This window comes from Pecten maximus, chromosome 11, assembly GCF_902652985.1.
Source record: "Pecten maximus chromosome 11, xPecMax1.1, whole genome shotgun sequence".
In the NCBI taxonomy this organism is placed as follows: domain Eukaryota; kingdom Metazoa; phylum Mollusca; class Bivalvia; order Pectinida; family Pectinidae; genus Pecten; species Pecten maximus.
The window spans coordinates 22,002,952-22,019,982 of NC_047025.1; the positions used below are offsets into that span (position 1 = coordinate 22,002,952).

The 17,031-nt window shown below is 35.1% G+C and overlaps 2 protein-coding genes across 3 annotated transcripts in view; one reads left to right on the forward strand and one right to left on the reverse strand.

Moving 5' to 3' along the window:
- The window catches only part of LOC117338357 (alanine aminotransferase 1-like), a 49,226-nt gene that overhangs the window by 23,867 nt on the left and 8,328 nt on the right, over positions 1-17,031 (forward strand). Inside the window, exon 12 of the mRNA XM_033899682.1 lies at positions 16,767-16,879. Within this exon, the coding sequence (XP_033755573.1) occupies positions 16,767-16,879 (113 nt within the window). The remainder of the gene's footprint in view (positions 1-16,766; positions 16,880-17,031) is intronic.
- Positions 3,344-12,239, reverse strand: LOC117338358. 2 transcript variants are annotated; one of them, XM_033899684.1, is made up of 2 exons: positions 12,153-12,239; positions 3,344-6,781 (listed from the first exon to the last, which is right to left on the reverse strand). In XM_033899684.1, exon 2 carries the CDS (start codon positions 6,745-6,747, stop codon positions 5,575-5,577), a length of 1,173 nt encoding a protein of 390 aa, XP_033755575.1. In that variant the 5' UTR covers positions 6,748-6,781; positions 12,153-12,239; the 3' UTR covers positions 3,344-5,574. The 2 variants fall into 2 exon arrangements, with proteins under 2 accessions (XP_033755575.1, XP_033755574.1); XM_033899683.1 differs by lacking the exon at positions 12,153-12,239 and adding an exon at positions 8,329-8,435.

Sequence of the window (17,031 nt, forward strand, 5' to 3'; positions counted from 1 at the left end):
GCAAACCACAATGTTATATGGAAACTGTACAGCATAACCGTGTAACACTAAGGTTACCCAGCTGTTTATGGTGGTTTATGTATTGAAGTAATCAACAAAATACACGAGAACTTGAATTTGGAAAATATACGAACCATATAATACATTTTAGTACTCGTGAAACAAACAAAGAACTAAGCGAGAAAATATCGTTATATAATCGGAATTAATATTTGATTTAAAAAACTTACTTATGTATTGGTTTCTTCTGTACAAAACGGTGACCGTCTTCTATAACAATCATAACAGATCTTCCTCTCTAAGAATCCTAACGAGACTGCCTTCTCTATAATATGATTCTTTTTCGCTAGTTTAAGAATAGCACCGGAATTCCGATTCTATTAATAGATTGTGAAAACCTGTTAGGACGCCACGTGGACGTATGTAATTGGATCAAGCTAGATCTATAAAAATATTCATAAATTAAATATATCTTGTTTTTATATGGTACATTGAGGCGTACTATCTCCTTAAAAAATGCTTTAATGCATTTTTTTTTATAATTGATCATGCCGTTATAATGTTATATCAAAGCAAATGTATGGGTTTGTACTTTTATAGTGTTTAGAACTTGTTTTGGCTCCACGTTGATGTTACCTTCTCATTATTAACTGAAGTATAGTAGTATTATTATATTAAAGGTAATGTTTGGTTTGTACTTTTTTTGTTGTTGTTGATAGCTGCCTCCCTGATATAGCAACATTAAATATTTAAAAGTGAAAGTGAAACTACTGTTCCGAGAAAACTTCCATACTATGATTAAGTAGAAGACTAGATTATGTCCCTGAGGTTTCAGTAATCATGACGCGTTGTACTAACGCATTCTGAATACTTAATTATACATCTTTGAAAATCATTTTCATATATTCATGTTATTTACATTGAAAAAGTCCATTCAAGTTAAATTGACCTTCTGAATTACTGCTGTAAAATATAAAGAAGTAAGTGTCTTGTGTGTCTTTCTTGCAATCCTTTGAAACATTTTTAGAAAGCAGAGCTTATTGACAAATAATATAAGATTAAAGACCGTTTTTATTTATAAAATAATATCAGTCACCTAAGCAACAGTTTATTAGTCAAAATGCAATGATATTATATAGAGTTTGTGCACCTTTCAGAAATGTACTGCTGTAAATATCAATCTGAGTATAAACTTTAGTGTGCAAACCACAATGTTATATGGAAACTGTACAGCATAACCGTGTAACACTAAGGTTACCCAGCTGTTTATGGTGGTTTATGTATTGAAGTAATCAACAAAATACACGAGAACTTGAATTTGGAAAATATACGAACCATATAATACATTTTAGTACTCGTGAAACAAACAAAGAACTAAGCGAGAAAATATCGTTATATAATCGGAATTAATATTTGATTTAAAAAACTTACTTATGTATTGGTTTCTTCTGTACAAAACGGTGACCGTCTTCTATAACAATCATAACAGATCTTCCTCTCTAAGAATCCTAACGAGACTGCCTTCTCTATAATATGATTCTTTTTCGCTAGTTTAAGAATAGCACCGGAATTCCGATTCTATTAATAGATTGTGAAAACCTGTTAGGACGCCACGTGGACGTATGTAATTGGATCAAGCTAGATCTATAAAAATATTCATAAATTAAATATATCTTGTTTTTATATGGTACATTGAGGCGTACTATCTCCTTAAAAAATGCTTTAATGCATTTTTTTTTTATAATTGATCATGCCGTTATAATGTTATATCAAAGCAAATGTATGGGTTTGTACTTTTATAGTGTTTAGAACTTGTTTTGGCTCCATGTGGATGTTACCTTCTCATTATTAACTGAAGTATAGTATTATTATTATATTAAAGGTAATGTTTGGTTTGTACTTTTTTTGTTTTGTTGATAGCTGCCTCCCTGATATAGCAACATTAAATATTTAAAGTGAAAGTGAATCTACTGTTCCGAGAAAACTTCCATGGTATAGATAATGTGTATTTCCGTTCAAGTATTAATATCTAATCAAAGCGCCGAGGTCGCTGATGGACGATGGACATATCATTATTCAGTGATTGTGTTAAATAACATGTAATACTCACTAAACACTCGTAGGGTAGGAGTAATGTTCAGTGGTCAAGTGTGTGTTATCTCGCCTGTACACATTGTCAATGTTATAGTTATACCTAGACATCTGCCGTCAGTAATAATTACTACCGTCCTAGACTGATTTTGTAACAAGTATACTTATACCAGTATGCTGAGGTATTACATGCATTTATACCGAGTTACAACTGTCAGAATGAACAGTTCATTAGAACTATATTCTGTGATAAGGTATCCATACACAGAAATCGTAGAATTCAGAGGGAACTATGAAATTAGGAAACAGCGGAAGTTATCGACGAGGAACTTTCACCGTTCATTCACCGTCAAAAGCGAAAGTATTTCATTTTCAGTTTTCATTTCAATGTTAACTCACGACAGTCTCGAGATGTACTTGTACCATCCTCAGGCATATCAGTACGATACTAGAAAAGCGTATAGTTTCCTGTCCCTTTTACGATTAATTTTTTTTTTTTTATTTATTCAAATTTCGATTTAATTGTGTTGATTCTGGAGCATTATTCGGCAGTTTCCGTCCAATAACTGCAAAAAAGTCTTAACGAATTTTCTTCAAACTATGTAACAAGGTTAGATGCCTTGATGGCTAGCCAAATTCGATTACCATTTTTGCCGGACTCTATTTGACTGAGTTATGGCCCCTTGAGTAACTGTTTCCGTGAAATAACAGTTATTTCCCTTTTTTCTTCAACAAGATTAAATGCCGTTAGGGCTCCGCCAAGTTCGATCGCCGATTATCATCAAACTTAGTAACAAAGTTATCGCCCCTTGATTTTTGAAAACATTGTTTTTACCCTTAAATAACTTTCTCAAATATTTTCCGAAAGTCTGCAAACTCATAGGAACAGGATTCACTGTATTAAGGGCTTAGCCAAATGTGTGATAGAGTTTCGTAATGGCAGATGAGAAGTCTTGCAAGATATTTTACTTTACCCCGTAATACATGTTCAATAAAACATCAAACTTTTGTAGAAGGCTTTACTTTTTTCTTCGTGTTACAAGTGATACATTTTGGTTCAACAGAATGTATCATTTTGTCGAGTTATAATGACATGTTTACCCCTTACCTCAAATGTTTTTCCCTTCAATATGTCAGGAAAGCGGTATACAAATTCCTCGTGTTTTTTTTTTTATTTATTTAAATATCATTACTATTCTTAGCTAAGTCTTATGACGTAAAATGACTTAAAAAACAAAAATGATTGTCTGAAGTCATTCGAGATACATTGATTTATTCTAAATATACAGTGGCCTAAAGTGTTATAAGAAAATTTAAAAATATTATCTGACATGAACAATACTCGCATGACGTCAACAAAGAACGCAAGCGAGATTATGAACTGATGTCCGTGATGCGACGTCCATCTTTTATTCTTTCGGTGTCAACTAACCTAAATACATGGCAGTGATATTGGTGCTGTAGAATACGTGGGTGAAGGGCTTCCAAGTTCGTTCAAATAAATTACGCTGACCTCCTTTCAAGGCCAAAAGTCAAATGCTGTAGAGGTTTTAGGTCACTCCTCACTCTTAGGCTGGAGTGGTGGAACCAAATAGGGGATATAGATGGAATCGTGCGCTTCCATCCGAGCCAAAAAGAGTGATTAATATATGTTGATATCACTTGTTTTGCATTTGTTATAAGGTATAAATTAGAAATATATCCTATAAATAGCTTCAAGTCTAAGCGTCCAAATGGATTTTCATTAAAATTGGTTCGAAGCATTTTTGGGTGAAGACAGCAGAGAATACTGACGCCAAAACGAAGCCGTAGTTCATACTCAAAATCCCCAAAACAAGGGCATTAAACGAACAAAATAAAGGTTTGTGAGAAGACACAATTGTTTTTCCATAATCACTGAAATATCCTAGAACACGATGCAGGCCCTGTCAGTCTGGCCATATTGTTAAACACCTTCCCATTAACCTAGAGGACCAGGGTCATGACGCTGGACCAGTAACATGCTCGGATGAAGGGCTACAAGTTTTGTCAAAATGAAGACCATTGATCTTGTTTCAAGGTCACAGAGGTCAATTGTTTAAGCATCTTCCGTCGATCAATCACGTTAACCTAAAGGCCCAGTGTTCGTGATATAACCTAAAGTCCAATTGTTTGTGATATAACCTAAAGGCCCAGTGTTTGTGATATAACCTAAAGACCAAGTGTTTGTGATATAACCTAAAGTCCAATTGTTTGTGATATAACCTAAAGACCCATTGTTTGTGATATAACCTAAAGACCCATTGTTTGTGATATAACCTAAAGGCCCAGTGTTTGTGATATAATCTAAAGGCCCAGTGTTTGTGATATAATCTAAAGGCCCAGTGTTTGTGATATAACCTAAAGGCCCAGTGTTTGTGATATAACCTAAAGTCCAATTGTTTGTGATATAACCTAAAGACCCATTGTTTGTGATATAACCTAAAGGCCTAGTGTTTGTGATATAACCTAAAGACCCAGAGTTTGTGATATAACCTAAAGGCCTAGTGTTTGTGATATAACCTAAAGGCCCATTGTTTGTGATATAACCTAAAGACCCAGTGTTTGTGATATAACCTAAAGGCCCAGTGTTTGTGATATAATCTAAAGGCCCAGTGTTTGTGATATAACCTAAAGTCCAATTGTTTGTGATATAACCTAAAGACCCATTGTTTGTGATATAACCTAAAGGCCTAGTGTTTGTGATATAACCTAAAGACCCAGAGTTTGTGATATAACAGAAAGGCCTAGTGTTTGTGATATAACCTAAAGGCCCAGTGTTTGTGATATAACCTAAAGACCCATTGTTTGTGATATAACCTAAAGGCCCAGTGTTTGTGATATAACCTAATGACCCAGTGTTTGTGATATAATCTTAAGACCCCATTGTTGATGATATAACCTAAAGGCCCAGTGGTTGTGATATAACCTAAAAACCCATTGTTTGTGATATAACCTAAAGACCCAGTGTTAGTGATATAACCTAAAGGCCCAGTGTTTGTGATATATAACCTAAAGGCCCCGTGTTTGTGATATAATCTAAAGGCCCAGTGTTTGTGATATAACCTAAAGGCCCATTGTTTGTATGGTCGATGACGCAGAAGAGCCTTACTCCACTAGAACGCATGATCTTATTCTTGTACTCAATGGTCTTCTCCATGCAGATATAGATTTTTTTGTTCATATTTACCCTATTTTTACCGGTTTTGAATTAGAATTACGATTTTGTGATTTTGATGGCATTCCCTGTTTTTTCGTTTTTTTGTTTTTTTGTGTGTGTGTTTTTTTTAATGAATGAAACCCTAACATTATAACATTTGCTAACCAAGGCGTGTTCAGGCCAGATGGAAGTATATCCAGGAAAATACCCAGTAGGAAAGCGTCATGCTGACTAGCCAACCTCTTACACTCGGGTTTAGATATCCTTCCTGTCCACGGAACAGGCTCATATTAGATTGTGTTGATCTACCCCAATTGCACACAGGGTACGTCTATCGTAGAGGATAATTTTGGATGCTCGCGCGCGGTGCTCTTACAAGATCCCCTCCCAGTCTTCCATACTTCTCGTACATCTTGCAGGTCAGACGGTGGGATCAAGATCTGATCGTCCTTCCTGTCTGATTTACCCTTAAAATACTTCAATGTCACGGGTGGTGTCGAGACTGGCGTGCAGTTTTGGTCAGTAACTTGGTAATTGTACAGTATATCTCCCAGTGGCTGTCTCCTATTTGGGACCACATACGTTAGCTTCACCGTTATGTACCTACTGTCCTCTGTAAATAACGGAATACCTGGACATTGTGCCAGTGGGAGAGGATTGAGTATCGATGCTTGTGTTATATTGTAACATGGCAGCGATTCCCCAGATAAAGTGGGCAGCTTCATCATCCATGCGTATTGTGCTGTGACGAGGAGCCCTACTGACTGAGACTGACTAGGTAATCTTGTTATAGTTTGTATACTCGTAATATTCAACCATTGATCACTAGTGATACTTGGAAGGGCTGAAGATTTCATAAAGATATCCACTCCCAGAAGATACCGATCTGCTTCTGGGCCTTCCAAGCCATGGCTGTCAAAGTTTATCCGTGCCTTTGCGAAGTTGGTTTCCAGGTAAAAGACAACTGCGGAAAATGCTAATATTATGGCTGAAAGAATTAATGTTGCTTTGAAGCAGCATTTCCTTAGTTTCCATTTTTCGTCTTTTCGGCAGTATTTCACCAACATGATGATAACTGCTATAATTACCTCAATTATTGATGATGATGCCTTCATTATTTGTACGATGTTGGTGACGTCTTCTCGACACAAAGCAATGACAAAGTTGATGAGGACCTGAGGCAAGTCTTCGATCAATAGTGTTATAACTGTCATCACATCTGAGATATCAGATAGTAAATCTGTGTTCCATTTGTAATCGAGTATGTCGATAATCAGTTCTATCAGGAAAGTATATGTCCCTATAATACAGAAAACAAATGATGCGGTGACCAGTTGATTGTTCTGTGGCCCAAACACCAAGCCGTCCTCTGCATTCTTGATGTCGTCATAGAACACCCAATCCATTATAAAGTCGCTCAAGTTACAACACAGGACCAACACAAATGCCAGTTTTAGACACTTAGGATGATTTGCCATCTTGATTTTGACGTTTTTGGGCAACTGCTAGATTCTGAAAAAAAAAATCAGAACATTCTTTCCATTTGTTATCAACAGTTTACGTAATAATATTTCCCATCTCGCATTTACAAAATCTCCATAGCATGACTTCATCCGGCGTGCCCGAGAACGCAAACCATACGTAATTCTCAGCTCAATAAACAAGCACTGGCTACAACGCTAGGTATAACTTCCAGAGAATTGTTCTGATATTATGTTCAATGTAAATTATTAACTCTTCATTATGCCATATAGATATTCCCCTTTTTTCCGGAAGACCTTTATCAAACATTATTTGCAGTAGATACGAAGACAGAAGTTGAAAAACGACGTCATGTTACCATGGTTTCCGTTCACTGGTATTTAATAGGTAAATATCGATGTTGATAATCTAAATACGATTTCTAATCGGAAGAGTATTACACTACATGTATTGTATAGTTGTAATGCGCATGAGCAGTGAAACCTTAAATGACATGAATGCTTGGTGTTACCTGAAATATGACTCCTGTCAGAATCTTTTACCTTTTACTCATATACTTTACATGTTTTTGTGTCGTTTAAAGCTTATTTTCAAAGATGGCAAATTGAAAATAAATTTTATTCTACTTATATTCCTCAATGTGTAGTAATATTCTTAAGTATAGTGGAACGTCTACAATGATCAAAATAAATAATCAAGTTCAAATCAAGTACATCCTTTTCTGTTATGGATATCAATAACACGTGGGAAGAACACATTTCGGTCGATATCACTTTCCGAAAACACATTTTGTCAGAAAACGAAAGTGAAAGATGTGAACGTAAATTCTAAGAATAAGTTATTCATTATAACATTTAGTGCTGGCATGCCCTACATCTTCAAGCCGATGGTGTTGTGCAACAGGGACATGTCTAGTCATATTAAAAACTAGTCAGAAATACCTTACTATGATTAAGTAGGAGACTAGACATGTCCCTGAGGTTTCAGTAATCATGACGCGTTGTACTAATGCATTCTGAATAATTAATTATACATCTTTGAAAATCATTTTCATATATTCATGTTATTTACATTGAAAAAGTCCATTCAAGTTAAATTGACCTTCTGAATTACTGCTGTAAAATATAAAGAAGTAAGTGTCTTGTGTGTCTTTCTTGCAATCCTTTGAAACATTTTTAGAAAGCAGAGCTTATTGACAAATATTATAAGATTAAAGACCGTTTTTATAATAATATCAGTCACCTAAGCAACAGTTTGTTAGTCAAAATGCAATGATATTATATAGAGTTTGTGCACCTTTCAGAAATGTACTGCTGTAAATATCAATCTGAGTATAGACTTTAGTGTGCAAACCACAATGTTATATGGAAACTGTACAGCATAACCGTGTAACACTAAGGTTACCCAGCTGTTTATGGTGGTTAATGTATTGAAGTAATCAACAAAATACACGAGAACATGAATTTGGAAAATATACGAACCATATAATACATTTTAGTACTCGTGAAACAAACAAAGAATTAAGCGTGAAAATATCGTTATATAATCGGAATTAATATTTGATTTAAAAAACTTACTTATGTATTGGTTTCTTCTGTACAAAACGCCTTCTATAACAATCATAACAGATCTTCCTCTCTAAGAATCCTAACGAGACTGCCTTCTCTGTATGATTCTTTTTCGCTAGTTTAAGAATAGCACCGGAATTCCGATTCTATTAATAGATTGTGAAAACCTGTTAGGACGCCACGTGGACGTATGTAATTGGATCAAGCTAGATCTATAAAAAATATTCATAAATTATATATATCTTGTTTTTATATGGTACATTGAGGCGTACTATCTCCTTAAAAAATGCTTTAATGCATTTTTTTTAATAATTTATCATGCCGTTATAATGTTATATCAAAGCAAATGTATGGGTTTGTACTTTTATAGTGTTTAGAACTTGTTTTGGCTCCACGTTGATGTTACCTTCTCATTATTAACTGAAGTATAGTAGTATTATTATATTAAAGGTAATGTTTGGTTTGTACTTTTTTTGTTGTTGTTGATAGCTGCCTCCCTGATATAACAAAATTAAATATTTAAAAGTGAAAGTGAAACTACTGTTCCGAGAAAACTTCCATGGTATAGATAATGTGTATTTCCGTTCAAGTATTAATATCTAATCAAAGCGCCGAGGTCGCTGATGGACGATGGACATATCATTATTCAGTGATTGTGTTAAATAACATGTAATACTCACTAAACACTCGTAGGGTAGGAGTAATGTTCAGTGGTCAAGTGTGTGTTATCTCGCCTGTACACATTGTCAATGTTATAGTTATACCTAGACATCTGCCGTCAGTAATAATTACTACCGTCCTAGACTGATTTTGTAACAAGTATACTTATACCAGTATGCTGAGGTATTACATGCATTTATACCGAGTTACAACTGTCAGAATGAACAGTTCATTAGAACTATATTCTGTGATAAGGTATCCATACACAGAAATCGTAGAATTCAGAAGGAACTATGAAATTAGGAAACAGCGGAAGTTATCGACGAGGAACTTTCACCGTCCATTCACCGTCAAAAGCGAAAGTATTTCATTTTCAGTTTTCATTTCAATGTTAACTCACGACAGTCTCGAGATGTACTTGTACCATCCTCCGGCATATCAGTACGATACTAGAAAAGCGTAAAGTTTCCTGTCCCTTTTACGATTAAATTTTTTTTTTTAATTTATTCAAATTTCGATTTAATTGTGTTGATTCCCTCAACATTTCCTTTCAATCGATAACAGTCCTGAACGTCTGAATGGAAGAAATTTGGGTCTGGAGCATTATTCGGCAGTTTCCGTCCAATAACTGCAAAAAAAGTCTTCAAACTATGTAACAAGGTTAGATGCCTTGATGGCTAGCCAAATTCGATTACCATTTTTGCCGGACTCTATTTGACTGAGTTATGGCCCCTTGAGTTACTGTTTCCGTGAAATAACTGGAACAGTTATTTACCTTTTTTCTTCAACAAGATTAAATGCCGTTAGGGCTCCGCCAAGTTCGATCGCCGATTATCATCAAACTTAGTAACAAAGTTATCGCCCCTTGATTTTTGAAAACATTGTTTTTACCCTTAAATAACTTTCTCAAATATTTTCCGAAAGTCTGCAAACTCATAGGAACAGGATTCACTGTATTAAGGGCTTAGCCAAATGTGTGATAGAGTTTCGTAAGATATTTTACTTTACCCCGTAATACATGTTCAATAAAACATCAAACTTTTGTAGAAGGCTTTACTTTTATCTTCGTGTTACAAGTGATACATTTTGGTTCAACAGAATTTATCATTTTGTCGAGTTATAATGACATGTTTACCCCTTACCTCAAATGTTTTTCCCTTCAATATGTCAGGAAAGCGGTATACAAATTCCTCGTGTTTTTTTTATTTATTTATTTATTTAAATATCATTACTATTCTTAGCTAAGTCTTATGACGTAAAATGACTTAAAAAACAAAAATGATTGTCTGAAGTCATTCGAGATACATTGATTTATTCTAAATTTACAGTGGCCTAAAGAGTTATAAGAAAATTTAAAAATATTATCTGACATGAACAATACTCGCATGACGTCAACAAAGAACGCAAGCGAGATTATGAACTGATATCCGTGATGCGACGTCCATCTTTTATTCTTTCGGTGTCAACTAACCTAAATACATGGTAGTGATATTGGTGCTGTAGAATACGTGGGTGAAGGGCGTCCAAATTTGTTCAAATAAATTACGCTGACCTTTCAAGGCCAAAAGTCAAATGCCGTAGAGGTTTTAGGTCACTCCTCACTCTTAGGCTGGAGTGGTGGAACCAAATAGGGGATATAGATGGAATCGTGCGCTTCCATCCGAGCCAAAAAGAGTGATTAATATATGTTGATATCACTTGTTTTGCAATTGTTATAAGGTATAAATTAGAAGTATATCCTATAAATAGCTTCAAGTCTAAGCGTCCAAATGGTTTTTCATTAAAATTGGTTCGAAGCATTATTGGGTGAAGACAGCAGAGAATACTGACGCCAAAACGAAGCCGTAGTTCATACTCAAAATCCTCAAAACAAGGGCATTAAACGAACAAAATAAAGGTTTGTGAGAAGACACAATTGTTTTGCCATAATCACTGAAATATCCTAGAACACGATGCAGGCCCTGTCAGTCTGGCCATATTGTTAAACACCTTCCCATTAACCTAGAGGACCAGGGTCATGACGCTGGACCAGTAACATGCTCGGATGAAGGGCTACAAGTTTTGTCAAAATGAAGACCATTGATCTTTTTTCAAGGTCACAGAGGTCAATTGTTTAAGCATATTCCGTCGATCAATCACGTTAACCTAAAGGCCCATTGTTTGTGATATAACCTAAAGGCCCATTGTTTGTGATATAACCTAAAGGCCCATTGTTTGTGATATAACCTTAAGACCCATTGTTTGTGATATAACCTTAAGACCCCAGTGTTTGTGATATAACATAAAGGCCCATTGTTTGTGATATAACCTAAAGGCCCATTGTTTGTGATATAACCTAAAGACCCAGTGTTTGTGATATAACCTAAAGGCCCATTGTTTGTGATATAACCTAAAGGCCCAGTGTTTGTGATATAACCTAAAGGCCCATTGTTTGTGATATAACCTAAAGGCCCAGTGTTTGTGATATAACCTAAAGACCCAGTGTTTGTGATATAACCTAAAGGCCCAGTGTTTGTGATATAACCTAAAGACCCATTGTTTGTGATATAACCTAAAGGCCCAGTGTTTGTGATATAACCTAAAGACCCAGTGTTTGTGATATAACCTTAAGGCCCAGTGTTTGTGATATAACCTAAAGGCCCATTGTTTGTGATATAACCTAAAGACCAAGTGTTTGTGATATAACCTAAAGGCCTAGTGTGTGTGGTATAACCTAAAGGCTCATTGTTTGTGATATAACCTAAAGACCCATTGTTTGTGATATAACCTAAAGGTCCATTGTTTGTGATATAACTTAAAGGCCTAGTGTTTGTGATATTCGACCTGTACCATAATGGGATGATTCAACGAGAAAGTTATGACCATCATATTATGTGAGTAGTGTAGGAAGCACGGATGAAGAGCAAACATTTGTTTAGATTAATAGATTTGACCTACTCTTATATTTTGGAATAAAGGGGTAACCAGCTAAGTTTCATGAATGACAGAAATCAATTTTAAAGTTGCATTAGTAGAAAGTGAGCGATACGTGCCAAGCAGGTCTCTTGTTATACTTCGTCACGACAATCTCTTGTGTGAAGTGTAGATGCGCTTTCGGGATGTAATTCACCTAACACCAATGAATTTACTTCCATTCAGAAATAAAGATGAATATGATAAATTTGAAGACTTACTAGTTTCTTTTTAAATGTTTCTATCGGTGTCTGCCTTTTGTGATCGTTCCAGCTGTTATGCCCTCTGTGATAATTCTGGCGATGAATATCGCATGCACATTTTCTAGCGGTGATGGTTGCCTTCGGTTACCCTATCAGTGACTGGCTTTCTGTGAATAACTCTAATGGAAATCCACATACATTCTAGTGAGGATTTTCATACTATTAATATACTGAGTATTATTGCTCGAACATGCACCGTGACCTTTGGAGAACAAAGGTATAGGATATACAAAATACATTTCAGTCTTACACCACTACATCTGCTTAATGAATAAGTAATGCTAATGTTTACTATACATGTTATCTATGGCCGAGGTGTTTATTAAAGAGTGAATATGTTTATTAAATGTAATCATTCATAATTGTGTGTTTTATGCACAAGTTATGAAAAAAGTTCATTGTCTTCCTTTTCTTTTATGAACCCATTTAGCGACATTTGGCGTAACATAGAAAAGTTTTAACGTGTACACATGAGAGATATTGCATGTGAGCGGAGACGTACTATGCACACGGACTTGGACTATACAAAAACTGGGTTCGTATAGAAAGAAAAGTACATGTGCGCGTCCTGTATAACAGCTTACGACACCTTATCGTATACGATTACGTTAGCACAGCGAATGTTTATTAGAACCGTGTCCATTAAGAGATCATTTTGTTACGTGATCTATGGATAGGGTGATCGGGTGGCACGGTGGTAATATACTTGCCTTTCACCAACGTACCAACAGGAGTGAACGTTTGAAAATTGTTGTAGTATGTACAGCCATTATGTAAGTTTGATCATACATATAGAGCGAGATGGAATACCGGCACTCTAAAGTCCAACACAGTCGAACACGCGTTATTTTTTAATGTAATATATTTTAGGGACAGATAATAACGGACCTGCTGATGTTTATACAGGCCATGGAAGTCTGTATCAAGGCTCGTCTAAAAACAAGATACAATCACCAGATCCATCCTCATTTAACAAACGAACAATTCTGGTCAAAGAGGCTCAGACGATAAAGGAAAACATCCCAGAACAGAATATTACGATACAGTGTACATGAGCAACCTACAAGTTAACATGGAGACTGAAATGTCTGCAAAACAGAACGACAGAAAGTACATGAACTGTTCAATAATATTGCATTAGCTGTATACAATAAGTCAGAATATCCCGTAAGTTCCGATATATAGGAATTAGTGACATGTTGAGATTTACTATAGATTACAGGAGCACCAAACTACCGTCGATCTGTCACCAACACAGGGACCTGGCACGGATCCTCAAACCACGGCCCATACACATGCGTTAAAGTATTCAGTTCTTTTTTATACTGAATTCATTATTTTGGAAACATTTTCCTATATAACCAACTATTTCAGTTTTTCAAGAATCAGACTCTGCCACTATATACTGACAACGGGCAAACCAGTCGTCCCACTCCAAATATGCTGAGCGCTTAGCAGGAGTAGCAACTACCATTTTTAATGACTCTGGTATGTCTCGGCTAGGGGATAGAACCGAAATCATTGCTAACAGGGGCAAACGCTCAACTAAAGGCCACAAGTGAAGTATTGTCAAGGGAGACACTACAGGTGGGGTGCCCAGTTGGGTGTCTTCGGCAATATGCTTCAGTGAGGAAGCACTATAAATCGGCAAAAGGTCCGGCCTATCACAAGGAGACTTAAACAAACATACCCAGCCTCCCAAAACACACATACGCACTCACCACACGCATAACATATCGCACGCACGAGAGGCCGTCCTTAAATGACCTTAGCTGTTGATAGAACATTTAACAAATAAAACCCAAACCCAAACTCTGACTCTGCCACCTAGACTGGCTCCCTGTCTCTAGAATATTAAAATTATAAATAAAATCGACCTTTATGATTTTGGTCACTAGGATATGTCTGAAAAATTTCAAACTAAGGGCAGATAATCTAGTATTAAAATTTAGTGGAGCAGTTCTAACAAAAAACATAGGGGCTGGTGGCCAGTCCCTCTGCCACCTATCCATGGGTTTTTATTATATTATCAATGTAGGAAGAATTAATCAATGTGTTGTGTTATTATGTTTTCACATCCTGAAACTTTTAATCTTAACTTTTAGTCATACTGAGTCGGAAGTTAATTTTGTACAACGATATAGATAAAATAATACTTAGAATGATAAGTTCTTAATTTGTGAAACAATACGTTTTATTTCAAATGAGCAGATGCAATATGCGCGATTTAAATGAACATGCATAGTACGCGTCCGTTAACAAAACAAGTACGTTGTACGTCCACACTCAGAACTGGAATTGTCTATTTGCTGAATCCACCAGCTATAAAGCGTTAAAATATATTGGCCTGATCTACCGAGAACCTTCCAGCGGCCTAGTATTAAGTTAATTAAAAAGTACAATGACCATGACAATACTAGTGAAAAAAAAAAGCATAATGGACATCGTTCTTGAATCAGCAAAGTGAACTACATTCGCTATTTGTTTTTGGAGAAAACGGAAGTGAAACAATGACAGGGTCTGTTATTGGGAAAATTAAATTCGATGGTAATGTAACGTTTAGTCATTTGTAATCAGGGGCACTTTTTATCATTTTTACATAAGTCGAAGATAAGCGTAGTGATATACCTATTAAAATATGAAATTATCATAATATTAAAATTGTATCAAGGGCAGACAGCTGTATATGAGTTTTTTGTATTAATGCAAAAACATAATTCTCGCTATAAAGTTTAGGGTAGGAAACTACTTTTGCCTAAGATTGACTCAACAAATGCTATTTATACTCTATTATCAGGCCTGTACTGAGTGAATCAATCAAAAGATCGTTCTAATCAATTTTGGAATATTAAACAGGAATACAGGAATATTGTTTGAAAATATCTTTCAAGCGGGAACGAGCGAGATGTTCTTTTTACAAAAAGCGGAAGTTGCATTTGATTGATTGAAGACTATGTCGCTCTACAGTATAGCATATATCAACATCAGATATGTGTTACGTACTTGAAACGTCATTTGACATAAATTGAGTAAATTGATATCATCTTAAATTTCAACGAGATTTCAACGAAATTTTATTTTTACTCACCAATACTTCGTGTGGAACAAGAGCTCAATGCAAACCGCAAGACAGACTCGTGATGTTTGGATTGCATCAGGGATATGATTTCAGGAAAATCTTCAAATTACATTGGAATTGAACTTCTGAAGACCCTTTCTTCGTCGTCCCCATAGGCGACTCTTTAGATGAGTATGCGGCCTATTGAAAGATTAACGCTATGACAAAAATGGCCGCTAAGTAATAATTTGCGTCGAAAACAATGTACAGAATCTGTATTTAGCGCAACCATGATTAAGTGGAATACTTTCAGATCGATAAACCACTAACATAAGATTACCACTAACACATGAACGTTTTAAATGTATATACATTATATCGACGTTATATTAAATGTATACCTTATAAAGACGTTTTATCATATGACTACCGTTATATACGGTGTCATAAACCCATCACATAAATTTTCTTTATGACTCGTTTAGAATTTTTTATTTTTGCTCGCCAGAGGCTCGCAAAAATAAAAAATTCAAAACTCGTATCATAAATCTAATATGAAGGGAAACTCATGACAGATCCTCTATATATTAAATGTACACCTTATATCGACGTTATATTAAGTGTTTACCTTATATCGACGTTATATTAAATGCACACCTTATATCGACGTTATATTAAATGTATACCTTACACCAACGTTATATTAAATGTATACCTTATATCGACGTTATATTAAATGTTTACCTGATATCGACGTTATATTAAATGTACACCTTATATCGACGTTATATTAAATGTTTACCTGATATCGACGTTATATTAAATGTTTACCTGATATCGACGTTATATTAAATGTTTACCTGATATCGACGTTATATTAAATGTACACCTTATATCGACGTTATATTAAATGTTTACCTGATATCGACGTTATATTAAATGTACACCTTATATCGACGTTATATTAAATGTATACCTTATATCGCCGTTATATTAAATGTACACCTTATATCGACGTAATATTAAATGTTTACCTTATATCGACGTTATATTAAATGTACACCTTATATCGACGTTATATTAAATGTACACCGTACACCAACGTTATATTAAATGTACACCTTATATCGACGTTATATTAAATGTATACCTTATATCGACGTTATATTAAATGTACACCTTATATCGACGTAATATTAAATGTATACCTTATATCGACGTTATATTAAATGTACACCTTATATCGACGTTATATTAAATGTACACCTTACACCAACGTTATATTAAATGTACACCTTATATCGACGTTATATTAAATGTACACCTTATATCGACGTTATATTAAATGTATACCTTACACCAACGTTATATCAAATGTATACCTTATATCAACTTTAAATGCACACATCTTTTATTGAAGCTATGGTTTTTACATTGTGTTTATTATTTTGAATGAGACATCTACATTTATGATCTTCAGTCTATATTGAAAACTGTTTTCTTGTATTAAACAGGCATTGGGTAAGCCTGCTGACGTAATGTATTGTGAGAACCTGCTGCAAGAGACTGGGGTATGTGTTGTTCCAGGTTCTGGATTTGGACAAAAACCTGGCACATACCATTTCAGGTAAGTTGAAAACATTCCGATTGTTTAATTCTATATATAAACCTTGGATTTCTACCACGCTGTCACGAAGGTGATTTCCTAGTAATATACGATACGGCTAATTGATAATTAACATTATTTTAGCAGTAGTACTGTAGTACTATTCACCGTGC

Excerpts from the sequence above, each read along its gene's own strand:
- LOC117338358 (XM_033899684.1), bottom strand. The coding sequence starts at position 6,747 with ATGGCAAATCATCCTAAGTGTCTAAAACTGGCATTTGTGTTGGTCCTG.